The sequence below is a fragment of the Aethina tumida genome, chromosome 1 (assembly GCF_024364675.1).
Source record: "Aethina tumida isolate Nest 87 chromosome 1, icAetTumi1.1, whole genome shotgun sequence".
In the NCBI taxonomy this organism is placed as follows: Eukaryota; Metazoa; Arthropoda; class Insecta; order Coleoptera; family Nitidulidae; genus Aethina; species Aethina tumida.
The window spans coordinates 57,362,096-57,381,557 of record NC_065435.1 but is presented as its reverse complement, the minus strand read 5'-3'; the positions used below and the strand labels follow the sequence as shown (position 1 = coordinate 57,381,557).

Below are 19,462 nucleotides of genomic sequence, written 5' to 3'. Positions count from 1 at the left end.
TCTGTGCACAGATAGGTTTCCCGTTCTGAGCTCGTGGGGGATTTTAAAGAAGTTAAAAGTTACTGAATATGGGGGGTATTGTGCTGTCATTTTTCAGACAGCTATCTTCACCACAATAGATGCAGTTTCTCTTGCTTCTGTTATGTTGTGCGCGTCCCTGTTTTGGCGGAAAACGCTTTAATCTCGTTGATAAACTGAATTTATCGGTGTGATTGGGCTAATATAATTATGCACTGACTGTGGATTTCTTCTAATGCCTTCACTAGGATTTTATTTGAAGCATACATAGACTGTTATATTCAACTGACTTCATCGGTAGCGTATTTGATGCTCAGGTAAATATCGTTGTTTATAACAAAATATTGACAACCTAAGCTTACTTGTGATATTGTTGATCGTTATGTGCGGTAAAATGTATGGGTATGAATCGTAGTGTGCTGTTTACAATGTTTTGTTTGACACTTCAATGTTGAGGCAGGTTGCTATAAGGAAAGTGTGGTAATCATTGTTATCAAATATACGTAAAATAGCACATTTGGCTCTTGTAGATCTTCCATAATTTGATCAAATGATGATTATAATTATCAGATTTTATCGCAGAGGTATGAAAACGTCTATGTATTCACTGAATTTGTACACTGAATTTCATTATTTAGGGCTCATTGGTAAATGTTGTTACTCTTTATTGAATGTTAAGATCATCAAAGTAATACTATGCTTTACACACTAGTTTCATTAGTCAAAAAAGTTATATGTATATGTGACTACTTATATACCAAATATTAAGTAAGTATGCTTATTACATTCAAAATTAAGTGCCCAAAATATACATAATAAACACTATAGTAGATGGGAGACACATTTAAAATTTCAATCTACTTGTATCAGTGACAGTTAACATATAAATCAACATTGAAACGAAAAGTACTTTATTTAAATTATATTTCAATTTCAGAATCAAAAATGGCTGAGATAGTGTATCCAGCAGGATGCAGACCCATAAGCGAGGACTTGGGCCCAGACGAGCTGATCCGCCGTCTGAAGACGTTGGCCCATACATTGCAGGCCATGGGTCAAGACGATGGAGCATACAGACAGTACATACCACTCTCCCTGCACCTGGCTCAGGAACAGTTCCTGTCGCATCCGTCGCGTGACGTTCAGTTGCTGATCGCCTGTTGCATTGCAGACGTTCTCAGAGTATACGCTCCTGAGGCTCCATACAAGGATCCCGAACAGGTAAAGACTATCTTTTTGTTTTTGATTACGCAGCTGTCGGGACTGAAGGACCCCAAAGATGCTGCGTTCAAAAGATACTTTTACTTGTTGGAGAATTTGGCTTACGTGAAGTCCTTCAATATGTGCTTCGAATTGCAAGATTGTCAAGAGATATTCTGCAATCTGTTTCAATTGATGTTTAAAATTGTTAACGATGAGCACTCCGGACGTGTTAAAAGTTTTATGCTTGACGTATTGTGTCCACTTATTACCGAGAGTGATATGGTGGGCAATGATTTACTTGACATAATATTAATGAATATTGTGGAGCCATGCAAGTCGCAGAAGAAAAACGCCTATTTCCTGGCTAAAGAGCTAATTGTTAAAACTTCAGAAACTTTGGAGCCATACATACAAGCCTTCTTTAATCACGTGCTTATTTTGGGCAAGGAAGATAAAAATTTACAAATCTGTGGCAAAGTATATGACCTTATTTACGAGCTGAATCATATTTGTCCACAAATTTTATTAGCAGTACTGCCACAGTTAGAATGTAAACTAAAAAGTCCACTCGAAGATGAAAGATTGGCTGCTGTGGCGCTGTTGGCTAAAATGTTTAGCGAAAAGGATTCAGAACTTGCTAAACGCCACAGTTCGCTTTGGAGAGCATTCTTAGGCCGGTTCAATGACATTTCTGTGGCCATCCGTACCAAATGCGTCCAGTATTCCATGCACTTCCTGCTAAACCATCCAGATCTAAGAAAGGATATTACTGAGACCCTCAAATTGAGACAGCACGACTCCGAGGAAAACGTCAGATATCAAGTGGTGACGGCCATTGTAACCACCGCAAGGAACGATTTCCAAGTGGTCTCCGATTCTGAGGACTTGCTCGAGTTCGTCAAGGAAAGAACCTTGGACAAGAAGTTTAAAATAAGGAAGGAAGCCATGTCAGGCCTTGCGCTTATTTATAGAAAACATTTAAGCGATCCAGACGTTCCAAACGCTACGAAAAAAGCGGTCACTTGGATCAAAGACAAAATCTTGCATGGATACTACATGGCTGGCATGGAAGACAGGCTGTTAGTAGAGAGATTGCTGAACACTTGCTTGGTACCGTACCAGCTTCCTCCGGCCGAACGAATGAAGAAATTGTATCACCTGTTGGGCACCGTGGACGAACACGCAACCAGAGCTTTCATGGAACTGCAAAAGAATCAATTGTGCGTCAGAAAACTTGTACTCGAGTGGTTGGAATTGCACAGAAGGAACGTCAACACGGATCTAACTAAAGAATTGAACATGAAAGTTTTGGCTTTGTCTAAATGCCTGCCGGAACCGGTAAAGGCTCACGAGTTTTTGTCCAATTTTAGTGCACACATGAAACGAGACTCCGCCCTCCTTGAGGCATTCGAAACCGTAGCCAGACCGTCGGTGAGTTGTAAAGAATGCTCCGAAGCAACAGCCGCCGTTTTAAAGAAACTTGGGGCCCCTGTGATGACGAATTTGTATTACAACACAGTCAAAATGTTATTGGAAAGAATAAGCTCGGTTATGATAGATCATTCTGCGATACGACTATTAGTCGGATATGTTGACGACTGCCTGAGAGGTGGAAACACCATCGAAGAAGTAGGACTACATCCAGCGACGGCAGGAGACAGAGGACTCAAATTGTTGATCATGCTGAGTGTCGTCTTCCCCTGTCATTTTATCTACCAGGACGTTTTGGAACAATTGATGACCTTACTGAGTTTGGAAGACGAAACTGTGGCACCAATGGTCCTTGCCGTATTCACGTTCCTTGGAAAATATAAGTGTCTGTGTAAGTACTATTATTTGATTAAAATGTCACTTCTTCACACATTTCTGATTTTTTAATATCATGTGTTGTCTATTAATAAACAAAATTATATTTATCAACTATCAAATTTTACAACTAATATTCAACGATTTGATATTAATAAAATAGAAATGTTTATGATCACATTACTTCCAGTATGTTTATAATTCTTATCCTCTTTATAGTTGTGAAACTCTGTTTTTACTGATATGATAATTGATTTCTGGTTATTATAAACATTATTATCGAATCGATTTTACTTTTCCTACACCGGAGTGTGTTCCTTGGATTTTCTTAAATGGGAATCTAAAATAGTAACAGTAACTTAAAACTTTTAGGGGAGAATAAATATTTGTTTGAATTCTAATAGTAAATTAAATCAATTAAAATGTTCTATCTTATTTGTAGCACTCTTTAGTTCACAAAGAAGTTCCGTTTAATTGAACACATCGAAGAATTTTTATTTTAAATTGATTTACAGACGAAGCATTCCCAGAAATAATGGATTCCTTGGCGCCGATATGCAAGGAATTTAGCCAAACTGGCACCCCGAAGCAAGCCAAAGGAGCTATCCATTGTATATATAAAAATATGCCAGATCTGCACGACAGTCTTTTCCCCAGCATTCTGGAAGCGGTGAAAAACAATTTGTGTCCCGAGTCGCCGCATTACAGAACGGCGATCGTAACACTCGGACACATTGCTTTCAATGTTCCAGAAAAGTACAAAGTCCAGATTAAAAACATAGTGTCCAGAAAGGTAAGTTCTTTGTCTTAAGTGCAGCTTTAGTAACTAACGTAACATGACGTGTGTCCCAGATCGTCAAGGAGCTGTTGGTGAAGGAATCCTCCAAGGAGACCGAATACGAAATGGGTGACGATCCTTGGTGCACGGAGGACGAACTTCCGGAGGAGACCAGATGCAAAGTGGAGGGTCTGAAGGCAATGGCCCGATGGCTTTTGGGTCTCAAACAAGACGCCGCCTCCGCACAGAAAACGTTCCGGATGCTGAACGCTTTCATATTGCATAAGGGTGATTTGTTGCAGTCCGGCAGACTATCGCCCGCCGAAATGTCATGGCTTAGATTGGCAGCTGGCTGCGCCATGTTGAAGGTGTGCGAGCAAAAAGGCGTCGGCGACCAGTACACCGCCGAACAGTTTTACAATCTGTCCCAGCTGATGGTTGACGAGGTAAAGCAAGTACGCGAGACGTTCGCCGCGAAACTGCACAAAGGCTTGAGCAAAGGTTTACCGAACAAGTGTTTGCCGTTGGACTTCATGGGGTAAGTCAAATTTGTTGTCATACAAATCACTTCTGATTACAATTGTGTTACTTATACTACATAACAAACCTGTACCCTGTAGATATTACGCTCTTTCCGGCCGAGAACCTGAAAATCGTCTAAAGACCACGATTCGTAACTACATGACGGCAGACATTAACAAACGTCGGGATTACGTTAAGACGCTAACCATGGGCTCAGGACATATTGATAAAGCGCTTGGTCAGTTGCCCCACATTTTACCAGACTACATGCTGGTGTTCGCGATTCCAATTTTGGCCCACGATCCTCAACTTAAACGCTGGGATGACGTGGAAGAGTTAAAGAAAGCCAAGCAATGTCTGTGGTTCATACTGGAACCGTTGGTCACCAAAACGGAATCGTTCAGTTACGGATTTTACAAGAATTTGATAGAAAAGATGAAGAATCACAAGGATGCTGTCAGACCCGATGATGACTCCATGAATTATGTAAGTTTGTTGAACTTAAATATAGGAATGGAGGTCTAAAAACAAACATATGGTGATTTACAGAAACTTTGGGCATTGTGCGACTTGTCTTCTGGACTGCTATTGACTAGAACGACGAACTACGACTTAAAGGACTTCCCGACGGAAACCCGCGTACCGACAATGTACTTTTTACCACAAGCCGACTTTTTAAATAACAAGGTATTCTTGCCTCCGGAATTGCAGTACCAGCCTAACAAAAAGACGAGCATCACTTTGTCAATGTTGCACCATGAAAGACAAAAGAGGCCCAAACCCAAGAAACCTGAAGCGATTGGAATGGATGTGCAGGTAAAAATTATTTGAAATAACAAAGTCATCAAACTAACCAATGTTTATTTCCACGTAAAAACATATGGAGGGGTTGCTCACTTTAACATTAAATTTAATTTCTTATATCTTTAGACAACTCTTGATTGAGTCACGATGCATTAATAATGGTTATCATGACCGACCAGCGTTAACAGTCTTATATAAAGTGACACACAACTAACAAATTCTCTCTGGCTGTGTGTCATTCTTTTAACGCGTTCAATATCAGTACAGTTTCTTAATGAGTTTAACTCAGAAATACTCAACACATATTATCGATATATGTTTAAATTTAATATTTATAAAATATCTGTTTTATGCTAATTAACTTCCAATGGCATTATTATTTGAAAGTAACTGCGGACAAATGTCTTCAATAGTTGCTTCCTTATAGGCATAAAAGTGAAGGGAGAAGTGTAGATTATAAACCGGTATTAAATATTATCTTAAAAATAGTGGTTTTAACAGGTCGGCAACAGATAACACACATAAAACCCTAATTGCTTGAAAATATGCCTTATTACAAGCAGTCGTGGCAAACAATTATTCAATTAGTGCCATTGAATGTTACTTCACGTAAAATTAAAAATATTATATCGATTGTGATAATTGTCTAATTTGAATTTCACATTAAAATGAGATCAGTGTAGTTACGTTTTGTAGTTCTTGCTGAAGCACTAGTGTGCTTTGTTTTTGAAAGTTTTTATGACTTTCAAGTGAACAACGCCTCAGGTATATTCTATAAAAGAATCATTAATTTCAACACGTGATTAATTTAAATCCACTTAGTGCACGGTGGGATAGAACCCTATGTTTATGGTCAAAATTATTCGGTCTTGGCTGACCTATGATCACATGTATTTTTTAATTGTACCTTATGTCTCAATAAAGTAAACTATTGAAACATTTTTTATTGCTTTAAACAAGTCTGGATTTAGTAGACCTAATTATACATAATCATTACTCTAATATTAATAGGATAATACATTTAAAAATTAATTTATTTATGTATAAAACTGCTACAGTCAGAGAAATATCACACATTAATATTTAATATTAATTAGAAAATGTACATCTCTAAATACAAACAACATTTTATATTTTATTTAGAATTATTTCTACTTAAATGTCAAACGACCGTTTGATAAATTAAATTTTCCACGATTCTTCAGTTAATTGTCACAATTCATCTAGATTTAATGGATTTTGGATTTGTTTTAATCATTCAGGTCTTCAGTTGGATTTAGATTCGAACATTACACAGGCCAATCGACATGATTTTTAACTACTTTTGAACTATTTTGCCACACAACGTAATATATTTGAATGTGCTATTTCTTTGACCAAGAAAAAAGCCATAGAGAATATTAAAATGTCTTATATACTTATGTGACAAAGTTTGAATTAAATCCTTTTATGAAATATTTTAAACAAAATGTTAAATTCTAAATCTTAGGTTGTTTCTCTATCGACAAAAATAATTTTATTTATCTATGATAAATATATAGATCATAACATACGAAGTATGACTATTTAAAAGTTTGAGATTTGTTTGTCATATTACATTGCAATAAATTAACAATTGTTAAGTTATGTTATGATTAATTAATTATTATGAACACTTTAAGTAGGTTGAAATTATATAAAATTTTTTGGGCAGCCTATTTTCAGACCATACTGTCGCACCCTTTATGAAAATTTTAAATTTATTCAAAACAATGTATAATTTTATTTAGTATTTTCTACATCTTTTGTGTTTTTTTGTGTTTTTTGGCCAAAGCTATCCCACTGTGCTGTATAGAGCTTTTAAACCTCTATCCTCTTTAGGTAATTCTGTAACACTTCTGTTTTGTATGTAGCAAACATTTGTTGGTGGAATTGACGCGCAGGTATGTTAAATGTGTAGATAATATCGATGTTTTTTCTGTTCCTTTATTATATTCTTTTTATGATGTCCTTGGAGTGATGAAATTTTTATTTTCAATGCTCCTCTTTATGCATCGAGATACAACGAATGAAATAATCGATACACCAGTCATTAAATTTCTGAGAATTGAAGAAAAGTTTCGTGACATTATCTATAAATTAGTTTTTACTTTTATACGACATGCTCCACATTATGAATTGAAGCGTGTACTATAGACGTTTATATTTTTTTTGTATAAAACAATGTGTTGAAGCATTTATTTTTAGTTGATAAGCATCGTTTCAACCCACAGTGTGCGTCGTATATTTTGAATAGTTACATCTATTCTCAACGTTACTGATTAATTTAAGGGTAAAGCCTAGGGGCATTTGCAGCTTTTTTGTCAGACAATGAATCAGATATACGCACATTAATTTCTTTGATTAAATAGTTACTTTAAAAAAGTTGCCAGTGCGGGGAGCCTCTTAACATCATGCCAATTAAACAAAATAAACCATATACGGTGCTCACGTCGCCTAATTTGTTTTCAGCCTTCCGAGGCCTCCGATACCAAAATACAGCTACCAGGTCTAGAAGACGACATAGACGATCCCCCGTCAAAACGGATCTGCAATCGAATCGAATTGGAAGTGAGCAAATAAGGATGGAGATTCATAATGTACATACAGATGTCAAATACGTAGTGAGTGCGATCTCGAGTGACGGCTTTACGGGAGACGGACCACTGTGCTTTGTTTACTCATAGTCTAACCTTCATTTTACGGATTTGTTTTTGTGTTACAAATTTTTTGAAGGACTTAGCGATTAAGTTGTTTCTGTCACTCTATCAATTATTAAATGTAAATATATAATGCACTATTGACTTACTTTAAGCAGTTTTAATTTTCTTTATTGTTGTAAATTAAATTTTACCAACATTATGTTAATTTGAAGAAAATTTCACACATTTTTACCTAATGATGTCCTTTTCCAAATCTGTAACAGAATTAGGCCCGTATTATTAAATGTTAGTGAATTATTAATCACTCTCTTTTTGATTTTTACATGTACATTAAGCTAGTAATAAACTAGATAATACAACCATCCTTGTAATTTTGTGTGCTTTTTTATACACTCGCGATGTAGGTAAATGATCGCAAACATTTCTACAGCATCCTGATTAGATACGTAAGTAAGTGATAGTGAACAGTTATTTTTTTATCAAGGGATGAGGTATTTTAAATGCTGGTTGGGACTGTTACATCGTATAGTGTTTATTCATTTTAACGAGGATGTTATCCATTTTGCTGAAGCCTCATTTAGTCAACATATTATTCAAATAACTAAAATGATTGGGATATTGGTGAACCTTAATTTGTCTTCTATTGTAGATAGCTTTGGAATATACCAAAGGATGAAATTCTGTGTTCTTTATTAATGATAGTCTGAGTAGAATTCATATTAAGGTTTATAAATTTAAAGCAGATGTAAATTTTATTGTAGATACTATACAGACTATTTTTTTAATTTCCAAATAACCATCCTGTCTACAAAGGAAATATACAAAATCTCTGCAATAAATCCTAATCAATTTAAATTATAATAAATTGTCTAAGTTTGATTCAGTTACTTTATTGAAATCGTTATGCATATAATAACGACTCCCGTAATAAGTATGTAGTATCGGGAGATAATCGGTAAAAAATATGCACTATGCTAAATACTACCTTTATTTCTTTGATCTGACAGTTGGTTATTTAGTTTTTGGTATACTTTTCTACTCAAGTAAAATATACTAAATTGTATTATTACTTTTAAAATAAACCATTGTCTACAGTATGTTGTTTTTATTACTTAAGAACGTGCTTATTTTATCAAATTGAAAAGCATAATTATTGTATTTCCACAAATTAATAAACGTATTTTCAATGTTAAAAATCAGAATTTAATTTGCTATTGTTCTAGATATTATTTTCTCTAATTATAAACGGTTAAAAAAATATATTAAATTAGCATCGCGTTTCCATTAGTAATCAGTGTGAACCTCTATTACAGCTAGTGACTTTCAAAATGAGAACAATCTTTGTGGTAAGTATAAAATCAAATTAAAGCAAAATGTGCAGAATATAAATTACCTTACATCCATTTAATAATCATATTTGTTTTAAGGTGTTAAGAAAATAGCTCAAAATTAAACAAACTCGTACTACGTCTGATGTGGTTGGCCTAAGAAATAGCACAGTCAATTATATTTACGTGTTGTGACGCTATTTAACTAATACTCTTAATAGAAGACTTTTTTGAAAAAACACACTCAATTGAAAATACAATGAGAAAATGATGACAAGATTTAATTTACGTAGAAATTATTTTTTTAGTAGGTACAAAATAATGGGAGAAAGAATGTAGTGTAATTATATCAAATAAAATGTAAAATATTTTTATTGCATTTAATAAAAGGGATGCGTTTCCTAATTAACATAGTAATATTTCTCTGGCCACCACGGCGTATATAAATTAACAAAGAATATTCCCTTATTTGCTTAATTAATTTATAGGTAAGTGAAGATTCACACAATATATCTATAGTTATTCATATTCGATTTGAGCTATTAGAGAACAATACTTAGAATGTATTTTAAATTAGCGGATAACTTCATATACCATTATAAAATTTCTTATTTCACGTACTTAATAATGCAACCACATCATGTGACATGAGATTCACGTGCATTTAAGTCTTCTCATGTTAATAATAATTTGTATAAATAAATAATTTTGATTTTTTTTTCATTCAGATTTTGGTTTTACTACAAGCGAATATTGGATTATCGTTCAAGATAATCACAAATAATTCGCGATTGGATTGTACTAAAACCAGAGTAATTTGCATTGATGATAGTTCCTTTACTACTTGCAGTGTCTTCATGAATTCAATTATATTAAGCAGCGAAATTATTAATTGTCCCCCTGAACACATCTGTAGGGAATCAAGTAACGATCCGTAAGAAATTGTGTTTTTATTTTTATATTCTTTATGAAAATATAAATCAATAAAACTAATACATATATTTTTGTAGATGTATTCGAACAGAAGTTATTTCTACTAAAGGTAAATAATTGATTTATTGTTGTTGTATAATATTTGTGAACATTTTTTATTATTATTACAGAACCTACAGAAAGTTCTAAATCAGTAAGATCCTTTAATACTGAAATAACTATAAAAGATTCGAGTCAACCAAGAAGTTTTGCAATTGAAATAACGCAAACAGATATGACAACTGAAACTGCTTATTCTAGTGACTCTCCAGACACTAAAAATTCTGGTAAGAATATGTGAACACTATTCTTCTACAAAGTTTTATAATACAATCAAATGCTACCCAAAAATGTAACCATATAATGTTATAGTTCTTACTGATATTGATCCTGTTTAAAATTGAATATCCCAATCACTTTCAGAAACACCAAAGGACAAACCACAATGCTATCAGGAGGGAAACTTGCCAGGAAAGACATGTAACACATATTATAAATGTGTTTTCAAGATTACACTATTTTTCTTTGGACAATGGTCCGCAGAAGAAGAAAAATGTGATGATAATCAGCATTTTGATAAGTCTTTGTCAAAATGTGTTGAAGGAGCTTGTAAATAAATATTAAGGCTTTTTACGATAAATAAATTGTTTGAAAACATTTAAAAACTGTATACTTATATAAAAAACATACTGCTACATCTTAAAGTTCATTTAAAGATGACCAGTAAAATATTGAGGACATTTAATAAATCATAAAAATTGTTAATTGTTTAATATCAAACTATAAACAAAAATAACTTAATTATTTCTGGATATTAAGCATTTCACACACCTTAGCACTGCATAGTAATAAAACCATATTTGATAAACATAATTTATTCAACAGACTAACAAATATACATAAGAGTGATCTATTTTAAATTTGGATATTTCTTTAACAGTATATTTACTTGTTTATGAGACAAATTCTTCTCACCAGGCGTCAAAATACCCTTGGATTCTTTCTCTTCTCTAACCTTTTTCGCTTCCAAATTTGTCACATAACACTTTTTGAATGCTTGAATTTCCTTCGGACACAATTGTTCTGAGAAGTCATTTTTCTTTAAACAAGCCAACATAACTGACATCTCTTGTATACAACATACTTCCGAGCCTCTTCCCCCTTTTCCGGATATAGTTGCCTTAAGTTTTAATGGCATTATTTGTTCAAAAGGAACAGGTTCCTGAGGCACAGGTCTTGCCACAGATTTTAATAGATGTGCTGTATATCTCATTTTTGTTATTCAAATTTCACTTCTCTGTCTAAAAATGTTAATAATATTGTTGATACTCTTTAATAATTTTAGGTTATCTAACTAACAAGTTGTAGGTTATGAGTTCTAACCTAACTTACAATTAGAACGTTTGATTGAGATAAAAAGATTTTTAATTCGTATAAATGGATACTTTAATTTTATCACATATTTAGCAAATTACAATATACATTTTTTGTAATTTAGTTTAACTATAGGTTGATCTTGTTAAACACAGTTAAAGAATTAATTAAATTCTGTATAATAAACCACAAAATAAAAACAAATGTTTTATAATCACAGTTTTAAACATATCATTTCTAAGAAATAATATATTATATCCAAGGTATGTATTCAAAGTGATTTTTTATTAATTACATTTATATTTACAGTTGTTGCGCCTGATTCACAAAAGGTAAAATGTTAATTAAACATACAATTATTTAACTATTAAATTTTTATTTAAATTTAATTTAATAAACACACGTAAAAATTGTACTCTTTATTGTAAAATTAAATAGGAGAAATAGAAATTATTTTCTATTTCTGCTTGTTTCTGCATTTCGTACTTCATCGGATAGGACAAAATCCAAAATTGTGTTATCGCAAAACTACAATTCTGGAAATCCCATGACAAGCCTTAAACAGCAGCTTGTCGCTGCATTTACCGCGATAATTATCTAAGTTTTGATTAAAATTTTTAAAAATATTACACTTATAATTATTTATAATTTAGATCTTTTTGTGTTATAAAAGATAAGAATAGCAATCGTTGTTTAGTAAATGTAGCCCTATACTAAATTACGATTTAGTAAAATCTAATTACAGAACAACTGAAATATAAGAAAATACTAATCTTGATTGCTTAAAGCTAAATTATTATAGTCTAAATTACGAATGGCGAATTATGCTAAATATCATTTAATATACATAACGATTTATGATAAAGCAAATAGCATAAAATTTGTATACAAATTTAGCTTTATGGTGATTAATAATAATGATGAGTACCTGAAAACAACAAATTAATTAATATTTTGTTTTTGTCAACGTGAATGTTGATCACTACTAAAACGAAAAAAAGAGAATTTATTAGTCAATAATGCGAAGAACAAAAGGGAAGATTGTTGATCAATAATATTAATAACATATTGATAAAATTGTTAAAATATGTGACAGGAAACAAGGAATAAATATGATGATTAGATTACCTAAAACAAAAACAAAATAGTAAATAATTCCTGAAGATCACCAAATGTACGACTTCTTGGTCAATAATATGATGAACAAAAATAGAATTTGTTGGTCAATAATATGACGAAAAAAGAAGTTTTTAGATAATATATATAGTAAATAAGTAGTATCAAACTTAACGGTTTGTTTATTCTTTTTCACAATATGTCACAAAAATGAAAAAGGAATAAATATGGTGGTTGAAAATAAAACAAACTTTTTTGCTTATTTGCTTATTTAAGGTGAAAATAATTATCATAATTATAAAACAAATGTTTAATTGTATTCTACCATATATAGAAAGAATAAATGTAAAATTAATCCTTATTAAAGATGGAAGAGAATATCTAGTGAATGAAAGTACCTAAAAGGCATACAAAATCCTGAAAATATTAATACACATTTACAAGAAAATTCCTTCGATATATAATAAATTTAATCAGCCCGAAAACAAAATTAAATGGAGCAAACAATAATTTGTTTTATATAAATAAAATGATCGAGATATGCGATCAAAAACCATCAAGTGCTGATTCAATGAAAAAAGTACCCGAGATATACGTACCGTATACGCGAATACGTAAATATGTACATATTTACGTATTCGCGGTGGTGTACGAGTTCCGCAAGGAACGAACACGAGAAGAACTGGAGGCCCTGGCGCAGAAACGACGCGTCCAACACAAAATTAATTGTCTTCTTCTTTTCCGGGTAAATCTCTTACAACTTTAGATAAGACTAGTTTTGTTTCAGTGTTATGAAGATGTTTGTACACTGATGGTTGAAGACGTCTGCATATTAACATTTGTCAATCTAAGGAAATAATTTTCTGGAGATGATCTGTTTGCTACAATTGTGACTGATCATAACGTCATTTCGTTTTTGTTAACTCACTCACCATACTGTAATTTGTCTGGTTGAGGTTGAGGTTTTATTGTTTTTATTTTTACGTTTTTATTCACAAATAATTCACGTATACAGGGTGTTTAAAAATGTATGGTTAAATTTATATTTTGAACAAAATATGTTAAGTTTTGAAAAAGTTAAGCATATTATCAAAAGTATCTTATCATACCAACTTGATTTTGTGTTGTATTATAATTAAAATCATTTCAAAACGAATGTAATAATCAAAATTATTTAAGAGTAAATTTTTCTTCTAAATTGTGCAAAGAATTTGAAATTTTTGAAATTATGTTTATGGAGCTGTATTTCTTTAATTCAATTTTATATATATTTTCTTCATAATTGAAAGTGTTTTGCCTCTCCCCAATTTTTATCACCTATTTTTAAAAACACTTTGTATATACAGTAGTAGGTTTAAAGTGTGGAGCCAGATGAAAGGGAGGATGGTGCCAGTCAACCACAGAATAATTATATCAAATGAGCTGATCGCAAAAAGTTAAGCATAGTGCCTATTTTAGAACTATATGATTATTTATTAAAAATTAAAATTGTAATAAATAAATATCAATAAGAAATGAAACCACAAGCAACTTAAAATTTATTTTACAAAATAAATGAAAAATTTTGTTCCCACATACAAAACGAAAAATCCATCCATCATCCAAATGATTTTGGTTCAAAGCATTCTGCCTTCTCCCAAATTTTTATCACCAAAAACACTCTGTATACACAATGGTAGGTTTAAAGTGTGGAGCCAGATGAAAGGGAGGGTGTTGAGCCAACGTTCTGCCAACAACGACAGAGTAATTATATCAAATGAACTGATTGCAAAAAGTTAATCATATGTCCTTATTTTAGAACTAAATAATTATTTATTAAAAATTAAAATTGTAATAGATAAATATCAAAAAGAAATTAAACCAAAAGCAACTTAAAATTTATTTTATAAAATAAATAAAAAATTTTATTCTCATATATAAAATGAAAAATATACCATTTTTGTTAATATCGATAAATTAGTAATAAAGTCCAATTTTGACTTGCTTATGATCACATTCACTGGACCACAGAGCAGGGGGGGAGTAGTTTTTAGTGTCGAGTCTAAATTTAATTTATAAAAAATGATGATCTGTTTAAATTAAATATCCTACAGGGACAAAACTACACATAAAATTTGTCATACCCACAGTGATGGCGGTTCAATTACGCCCTGGAGAAACTTGAATTCTTCGGTCTGTGCTCCCTTAGACTGTATAAAATATCAAGTTAGTTGAAGACATTATTTATTTGACATGTTTAGTGTATTTAAGTTAGGATTAGAGCTACTTGACTGAATATGGAACAATTTTAAGGGCTTATTCATACGAAATTTACTTGCTTCGAAGATTGAAATTGTTAGTAGTGCCATTTAAGCAAAAAATGAATTTATGTAATTTCTGGACTGTGTAGTTCCACAGTTCACATTATGAGTTTAATGATTATAATTAATTTTACATGTTGATGAAGTACAGTAAAAATAACGTAGTTTTAATGATAAATTTTAAATTAAAAATGATAATTTATGAAGACATATAATTATTTTTAACAATACGAGAATTTAAAAATTTCTTTTTTCTCCAATTATTTAATAGACATTTATTATAATAAGTTAAATAATTTAAAGTTAATTAGAAATTTACCACTGATAATTACATATAAATATATCAATAAACAAAAATTATAGTAAATAAATTAATTTTTGCTTTTTACTATCGACTATTCCAATTATTCCAAATTTTCTTAAAATCATATTTTTATAGTTACTGGAGTCTTTTTCCAGAATAAACAGAGTAATGAAAATACATATAAAAAGATAGTAGTAAACTCAAATATTCGTTTAATTAATAATAGTTAAGTTACCGAGGCACTTTCATCTTAAATAGACCTATAAACAAATTTTTACTATAAAATGGAAGTGACAGTAACAAAAAAGTATTTGTATTAAATATTTAACATATCATAAATTTTACTATATTAAATTATTCATTTAATTTATTTCATTTATTTTTGTTATGATAATGGTAACATAATTTAAAATTATTAATAATTTCATTATAATAATTTAATTTTTAAAATACTTTATACATTTATTAAATTAAATTTCACAATGTTAATTTTTCATAATGTGTGTGTATTAAATAATTGGGGAAAGCAGAAATTTTTAAATTCTCGTATAGTTAAAAATAATTATATGTTTTTAGGCATTATTATAATATTATTAATTATTAAAAAACTCGGATTCAAATATGTTTAATTTAAAATTTATCAGTTAGAACCACGTGATTTTTACTACATTTCATCAACATGAAAAATTAATTATAATTATTAATTATTACAATGTTTAAACGATTATTATAAAACAATCTGTATGATTTGTTAATAAATAAATCAGAAATTTGAGTGGAAAAATTGCATCTCAGTTGGACTCGCGATGTGCTTGTAATTACATAAACCCGTATGTTGACCAATCGCAAGCATGAGGTGACACTCCCACCACCCCTGCAGAGTGACAAACCATAAACCACTGAATTTCAGTCTATTATCGACTCGCGTATCGATCGGATGGGTGGTAGTGCGCGCTCTCGCCTCCCATTAAATCAGTGGTGCGGTTCGGTTGTTTTGTGCAGTGACTCTTATGGTTAATCGTGTTGTGTTTAATGCCCTAATGGATATTCTACATACAGATTTCGGAAGTAGGTTTACTTTCATTAAAAACCAATTGTTTACGTAATCCTTAAATCATCAAAGTCTATACTATTTTAATTTTAAACATTTATACTTAATTTTTAAAATTAAGTAAACTTATTGTTGAAATATTTTATTCACTCTTTTTATTTATTTATTTAAATTTTATTTTAAAATAAGTCTAAATTATTTTAATTTTTTGCATGTTTTCTTAATTTTTATATTATTTTATTTAAACTTATTGTTGAAATATTTTATTCACTGTTTTTTTTTTTGTTTATTTAATTCTTATATTAAAATAAGTCTAAATTTTTTTATTTTTCTTATTTTCTTTACTTTAGTAAATTACTGTATTTAAACTTAATTTTGAAATATTTAATTCACTGTTTTTGTTTATTTGTTAAAATTTTATTTTAAAATAAGTCTAATATATTTTAATTTTCGTGTTTACTTAATTTGTAAATTATTTTATTTAAACATATTGCGGAAATATTTTATTCAATGTTTTTGTTCATTTATTTAAATCTTATTTTAAAAGAAGTCAAAATTATTTTAATTTTCTACACTTTTCATGTTAAACCTAAATTTTAAATCAGAAAATAATATTTTATATACATTATGTTTTTATCCAAAATATTTTTTATTTATTTCTTAATTATGTTAATTATAATAATAATAAAAGAAAATTTTAACGTTTAAGTAAACCTACTTTAAATATTTATACTTATTATAATTATTTAAATAACTCAACAATAAATGAAAAATCAATTAAGAAAATAATTCAACATTAATTTAATTATTTAAATTATTTAATATTTTCATGTTTCTCCTCAAATTAAAATAATCGAGTTTATATTGAATAATATAGACTTTAATTAGCTCAAATTCATATAAAAATTTCAGTTTAATATTTAAATATATATTTTTGAATTTAGTTTGAACTATTAAAAAAATTTTTTATAATAATTAAAATAAATGAGCGTATATATTTCATTATAATTTCATAACACTATTTAATACTTTACATACTTTAATAAATTTATTAAATTTCTTTTTATTTTATTGTTTTACACTTTTAAGTTTTGTTTGATGAATATTTTTTGTTCATTTTAAATAGTTTATTAATTGTTTTTATTAATTTATTTAGATTTTATTTTATATTTTTAACCCTACATTTTTAATGAGTTAAATAAAATTTGATGTACATTTTGTTTTTATTCAAATTATTTTTATTTGTTTCTTAATTGTTGTTGTTAAATATACTTACAGCAACCCTTCTTTAAATATGAATTTACTTTCTTTCGAAACTATTATTATTTTATTATATTTTTTAATTCTGTATTATATATTTTAATTCATTCAAATTTAATAATTCATATTTTTAATTTTAAATTAAATTAATTAAAATATTTTATTTTATTTTGATATATATATATATATATATATATATATATATATATATATATATATATATATATATATATATATATATATATATACTGACGGCACAAGCGATCAGTGATGCGCAAGTCGAGGAGTCCGAAATGGTCATAAAATAAATAAATAAATAATGTTTTCTGTAGTTTTAGTGTTACAAATTTTATCTGAACTTGAGGGAGACTGCTCTGAACGGCACGAACATCGAATACAGAAAGGAGAACGGCATGCTCACGATGAAATTGCGACGCGAGTACACGACGGCCAGCATTTGGAGTTTGGGGAAGGTGACCTGCACAGGGGTCATCAGTGAGCTGATGGCCAACGTGGCGTCGCGCCGTTTCGGCCGTACCCTTCAAAAACTCGGATTCAGTTCGGAGTTTAACAACTCTCAACATCAATTCAACTCGTCAACGTTTTGGCCACGTTTTCCATGCCTTTTGCAATCAAAATCAATTCGTTCTCTCCTTTTTTGTATTTTGTAGTTAAGTTTTATTCTCATTTTATGTTGTTCATGTATTTGTTTATGGATCATATTGTCGTAGGATTTGGTAACAACTGGAATGACAATCATCTTGTATTGATTTTATGATATTTTATTTGCTGGTCTTTAAATGACAGGATTAATATAGATTTAAAAAAATTACAATTTAGTTAATGCTCAAGATAATAATTAGAATTTTTTGCTTTTGCCAGTTTTTTAGTGAGTCATTTAAATTTGGGGATTCGTCTGTCAGCCAGTATCTAAGCTTACTACAACAAAGTGATAATATATAATTAATTATTTTCAAGACTTTTTAAAACAATTACAAATAAAAACCTACTTTCAATTAAATATACAACTAATTCGATTAGTCTTGGTGAAACGTCAATTGGGACAGTTTTTTCCTGGTCACGAATTTCTGGTTGTAATTGATTTAAATTCTGGCGATGCATATAATGTTGGTCGCATGTTTAATTGTGTTATCTGAAAATAGAGCGTGGTTGGTTCGTTTATGATAGGCACACCCCCGTAACTTTCTTATTTGTGACTCGGCTTTGATGAGTTGTAGGTCAAAAATAAAGTCAAATGTTAAGGCAAGGGTATTTACAGATAAAACGTTTATAAACTTAATAAAAATATCTTATCAATCATCATCAAATTAGTTCTCACAAACAATTATATTATTAGTATCAACAAGACCACAAATTCAATTTTGTCTGTGATGTTAATTTACTATTGATACCACTCGGTTGAACACTTTAAAACATATTTTAACAACGATTTTATCACATATTTTTGACACTTTTTTCCATAGTTTAGTTGAATTAGAAAGATGTAATTTTCAATTTAAACAAACATATGTTTTCCATTGAATTCAATAATCTTCAAAATTGGTACATACCAATTTTCATAAAGTAATATTAGATATTATTTGAACCAGAGTTGAAAACCTCATCATTCTTCTAAATTTATTTTTTTCTGTGTAACCAATACATGGAATAAAGTAACAAAAGTACCTAAGAATATTAATTAGTGATATAACATATCAGTTTTCCTCACAAACAGTATAATTTTTAGAACCAACAAGTTTTCAAATAGAATTTTGTCTGATAAGTTAATTTACTAATGATACCATTCAGTTCTGCGCTTTTGATCGTATTTTAATAGAAACAATCTCAGATATTTTTGACACTTTATTCTATAGTTCAGTGAATTAGAATGATGTTATTTCCAATTTAAACAAAAACAAGTTTTTTATTGAATTCAACAATCTTG

General features: G+C 30.0%; 3 protein-coding genes across 7 annotated transcripts; 2 read left to right on the top strand and 1 right to left on the bottom strand.

Moving 5' to 3' along the window:
• The first annotated feature begins 111 nt into the window (after nt 1-111).
• Nucleotides 112-8,909, top strand: LOC109609367 (sister chromatid cohesion protein PDS5 homolog B). Of its 2 annotated transcripts, XM_049962128.1 has the most exons (8): nt 112-335; nt 956-3,043; nt 3,543-3,820; nt 3,880-4,343; nt 4,426-4,813; nt 4,877-5,143; nt 7,024-7,053; nt 7,622-8,909. In XM_049962128.1, exons 2-8 carry the CDS (start codon nt 964-966, stop codon nt 7,730-7,732), a joined length of 3,618 nt encoding a protein of 1,205 aa, XP_049818085.1. In that variant the 5' UTR covers nt 112-335; nt 956-963; the 3' UTR covers nt 7,733-8,909. The 2 variants fall into 2 exon arrangements, with proteins under 2 accessions (XP_049818085.1, XP_019881586.2); XM_020026027.2 differs by lacking the exon at nt 7,024-7,053 and having other exon boundaries at nt 113-335.
• A 186-nt stretch (nt 8,910-9,095) lies between these two features.
• LOC126266512 (uncharacterized) lies at nt 9,096-10,827 on the top strand. Of its 4 annotated transcripts, none has more exons than XR_007548846.1 (6): nt 9,098-9,158; nt 9,240-9,628; nt 9,991-10,074; nt 10,151-10,182; nt 10,244-10,399; nt 10,536-10,827. XR_007548846.1 is itself a non-coding variant. In XM_049970643.1 (5 exons), exons 1-5 carry the CDS (start codon nt 9,141-9,143, stop codon nt 10,727-10,729), a joined length of 597 nt encoding a protein of 198 aa, XP_049826600.1. In that variant the 5' UTR covers nt 9,096-9,140; the 3' UTR covers nt 10,730-10,827. The 4 variants fall into 4 exon arrangements, 2 of the variants coding, with proteins under 2 accessions (XP_049826600.1, XP_049826599.1); XR_007548845.1 differs by having other exon boundaries at nt 9,869-10,074; XM_049970643.1 differs by lacking the exon at nt 9,240-9,628 and having other exon boundaries at nt 9,096-9,158; nt 9,869-10,074; nt 10,253-10,399.
• A 144-nt stretch (nt 10,828-10,971) lies between these two features.
• LOC109609352 (coiled-coil-helix-coiled-coil-helix domain-containing protein 1) lies at nt 10,972-11,499 on the bottom strand. Its single transcript, XM_020026005.2, has one exon. It carries the CDS (start codon nt 11,383-11,385, stop codon nt 11,023-11,025), a length of 363 nt encoding a protein of 120 aa, XP_019881564.1. The 5' UTR covers nt 11,386-11,499; the 3' UTR covers nt 10,972-11,022.
• Between the last annotated feature and the right edge of the window lie 7,963 nt (nt 11,500-19,462).

Bases quoted from the DNA above. Each gene is read 5' to 3' on its own strand.
- LOC109609367 (XM_049962128.1), top strand. From the start codon at position 964: ATGGCTGAGATAGTGTATCCAGCAGGATGCAGACCCATAAGCGAGGAC. The intron at 3,821-3,879 runs GTAAGTTCTTTG...CGTGTGTCCCAG, and splicing joins AAAACATAGTGTCCAGAAAG to ATCGTCAAGGAGCTGTTGGT. The intron at 4,344-4,425 runs GTAAGTCAAATT...TGTACCCTGTAG, and splicing joins TTGCCGTTGGACTTCATGGG to ATATTACGCTCTTTCCGGCC.
- LOC126266512 (XM_049970642.1), top strand. The intron at 10,183-10,243 runs GTAAATAATTGA...TTATTATTACAG, and splicing joins AGAAGTTATTTCTACTAAAG to AACCTACAGAAAGTTCTAAA. The intron at 10,400-10,535 runs GTAAGAATATGT...AATCACTTTCAG, and splicing joins TCCAGACACTAAAAATTCTG to AAACACCAAAGGACAAACCA.
- LOC109609352 (XM_020026005.2), bottom strand. From the start codon at position 11,385: ATGAGATATACAGCACATCTATTAAAATCTGTGGCAAGACCTGTGCCT.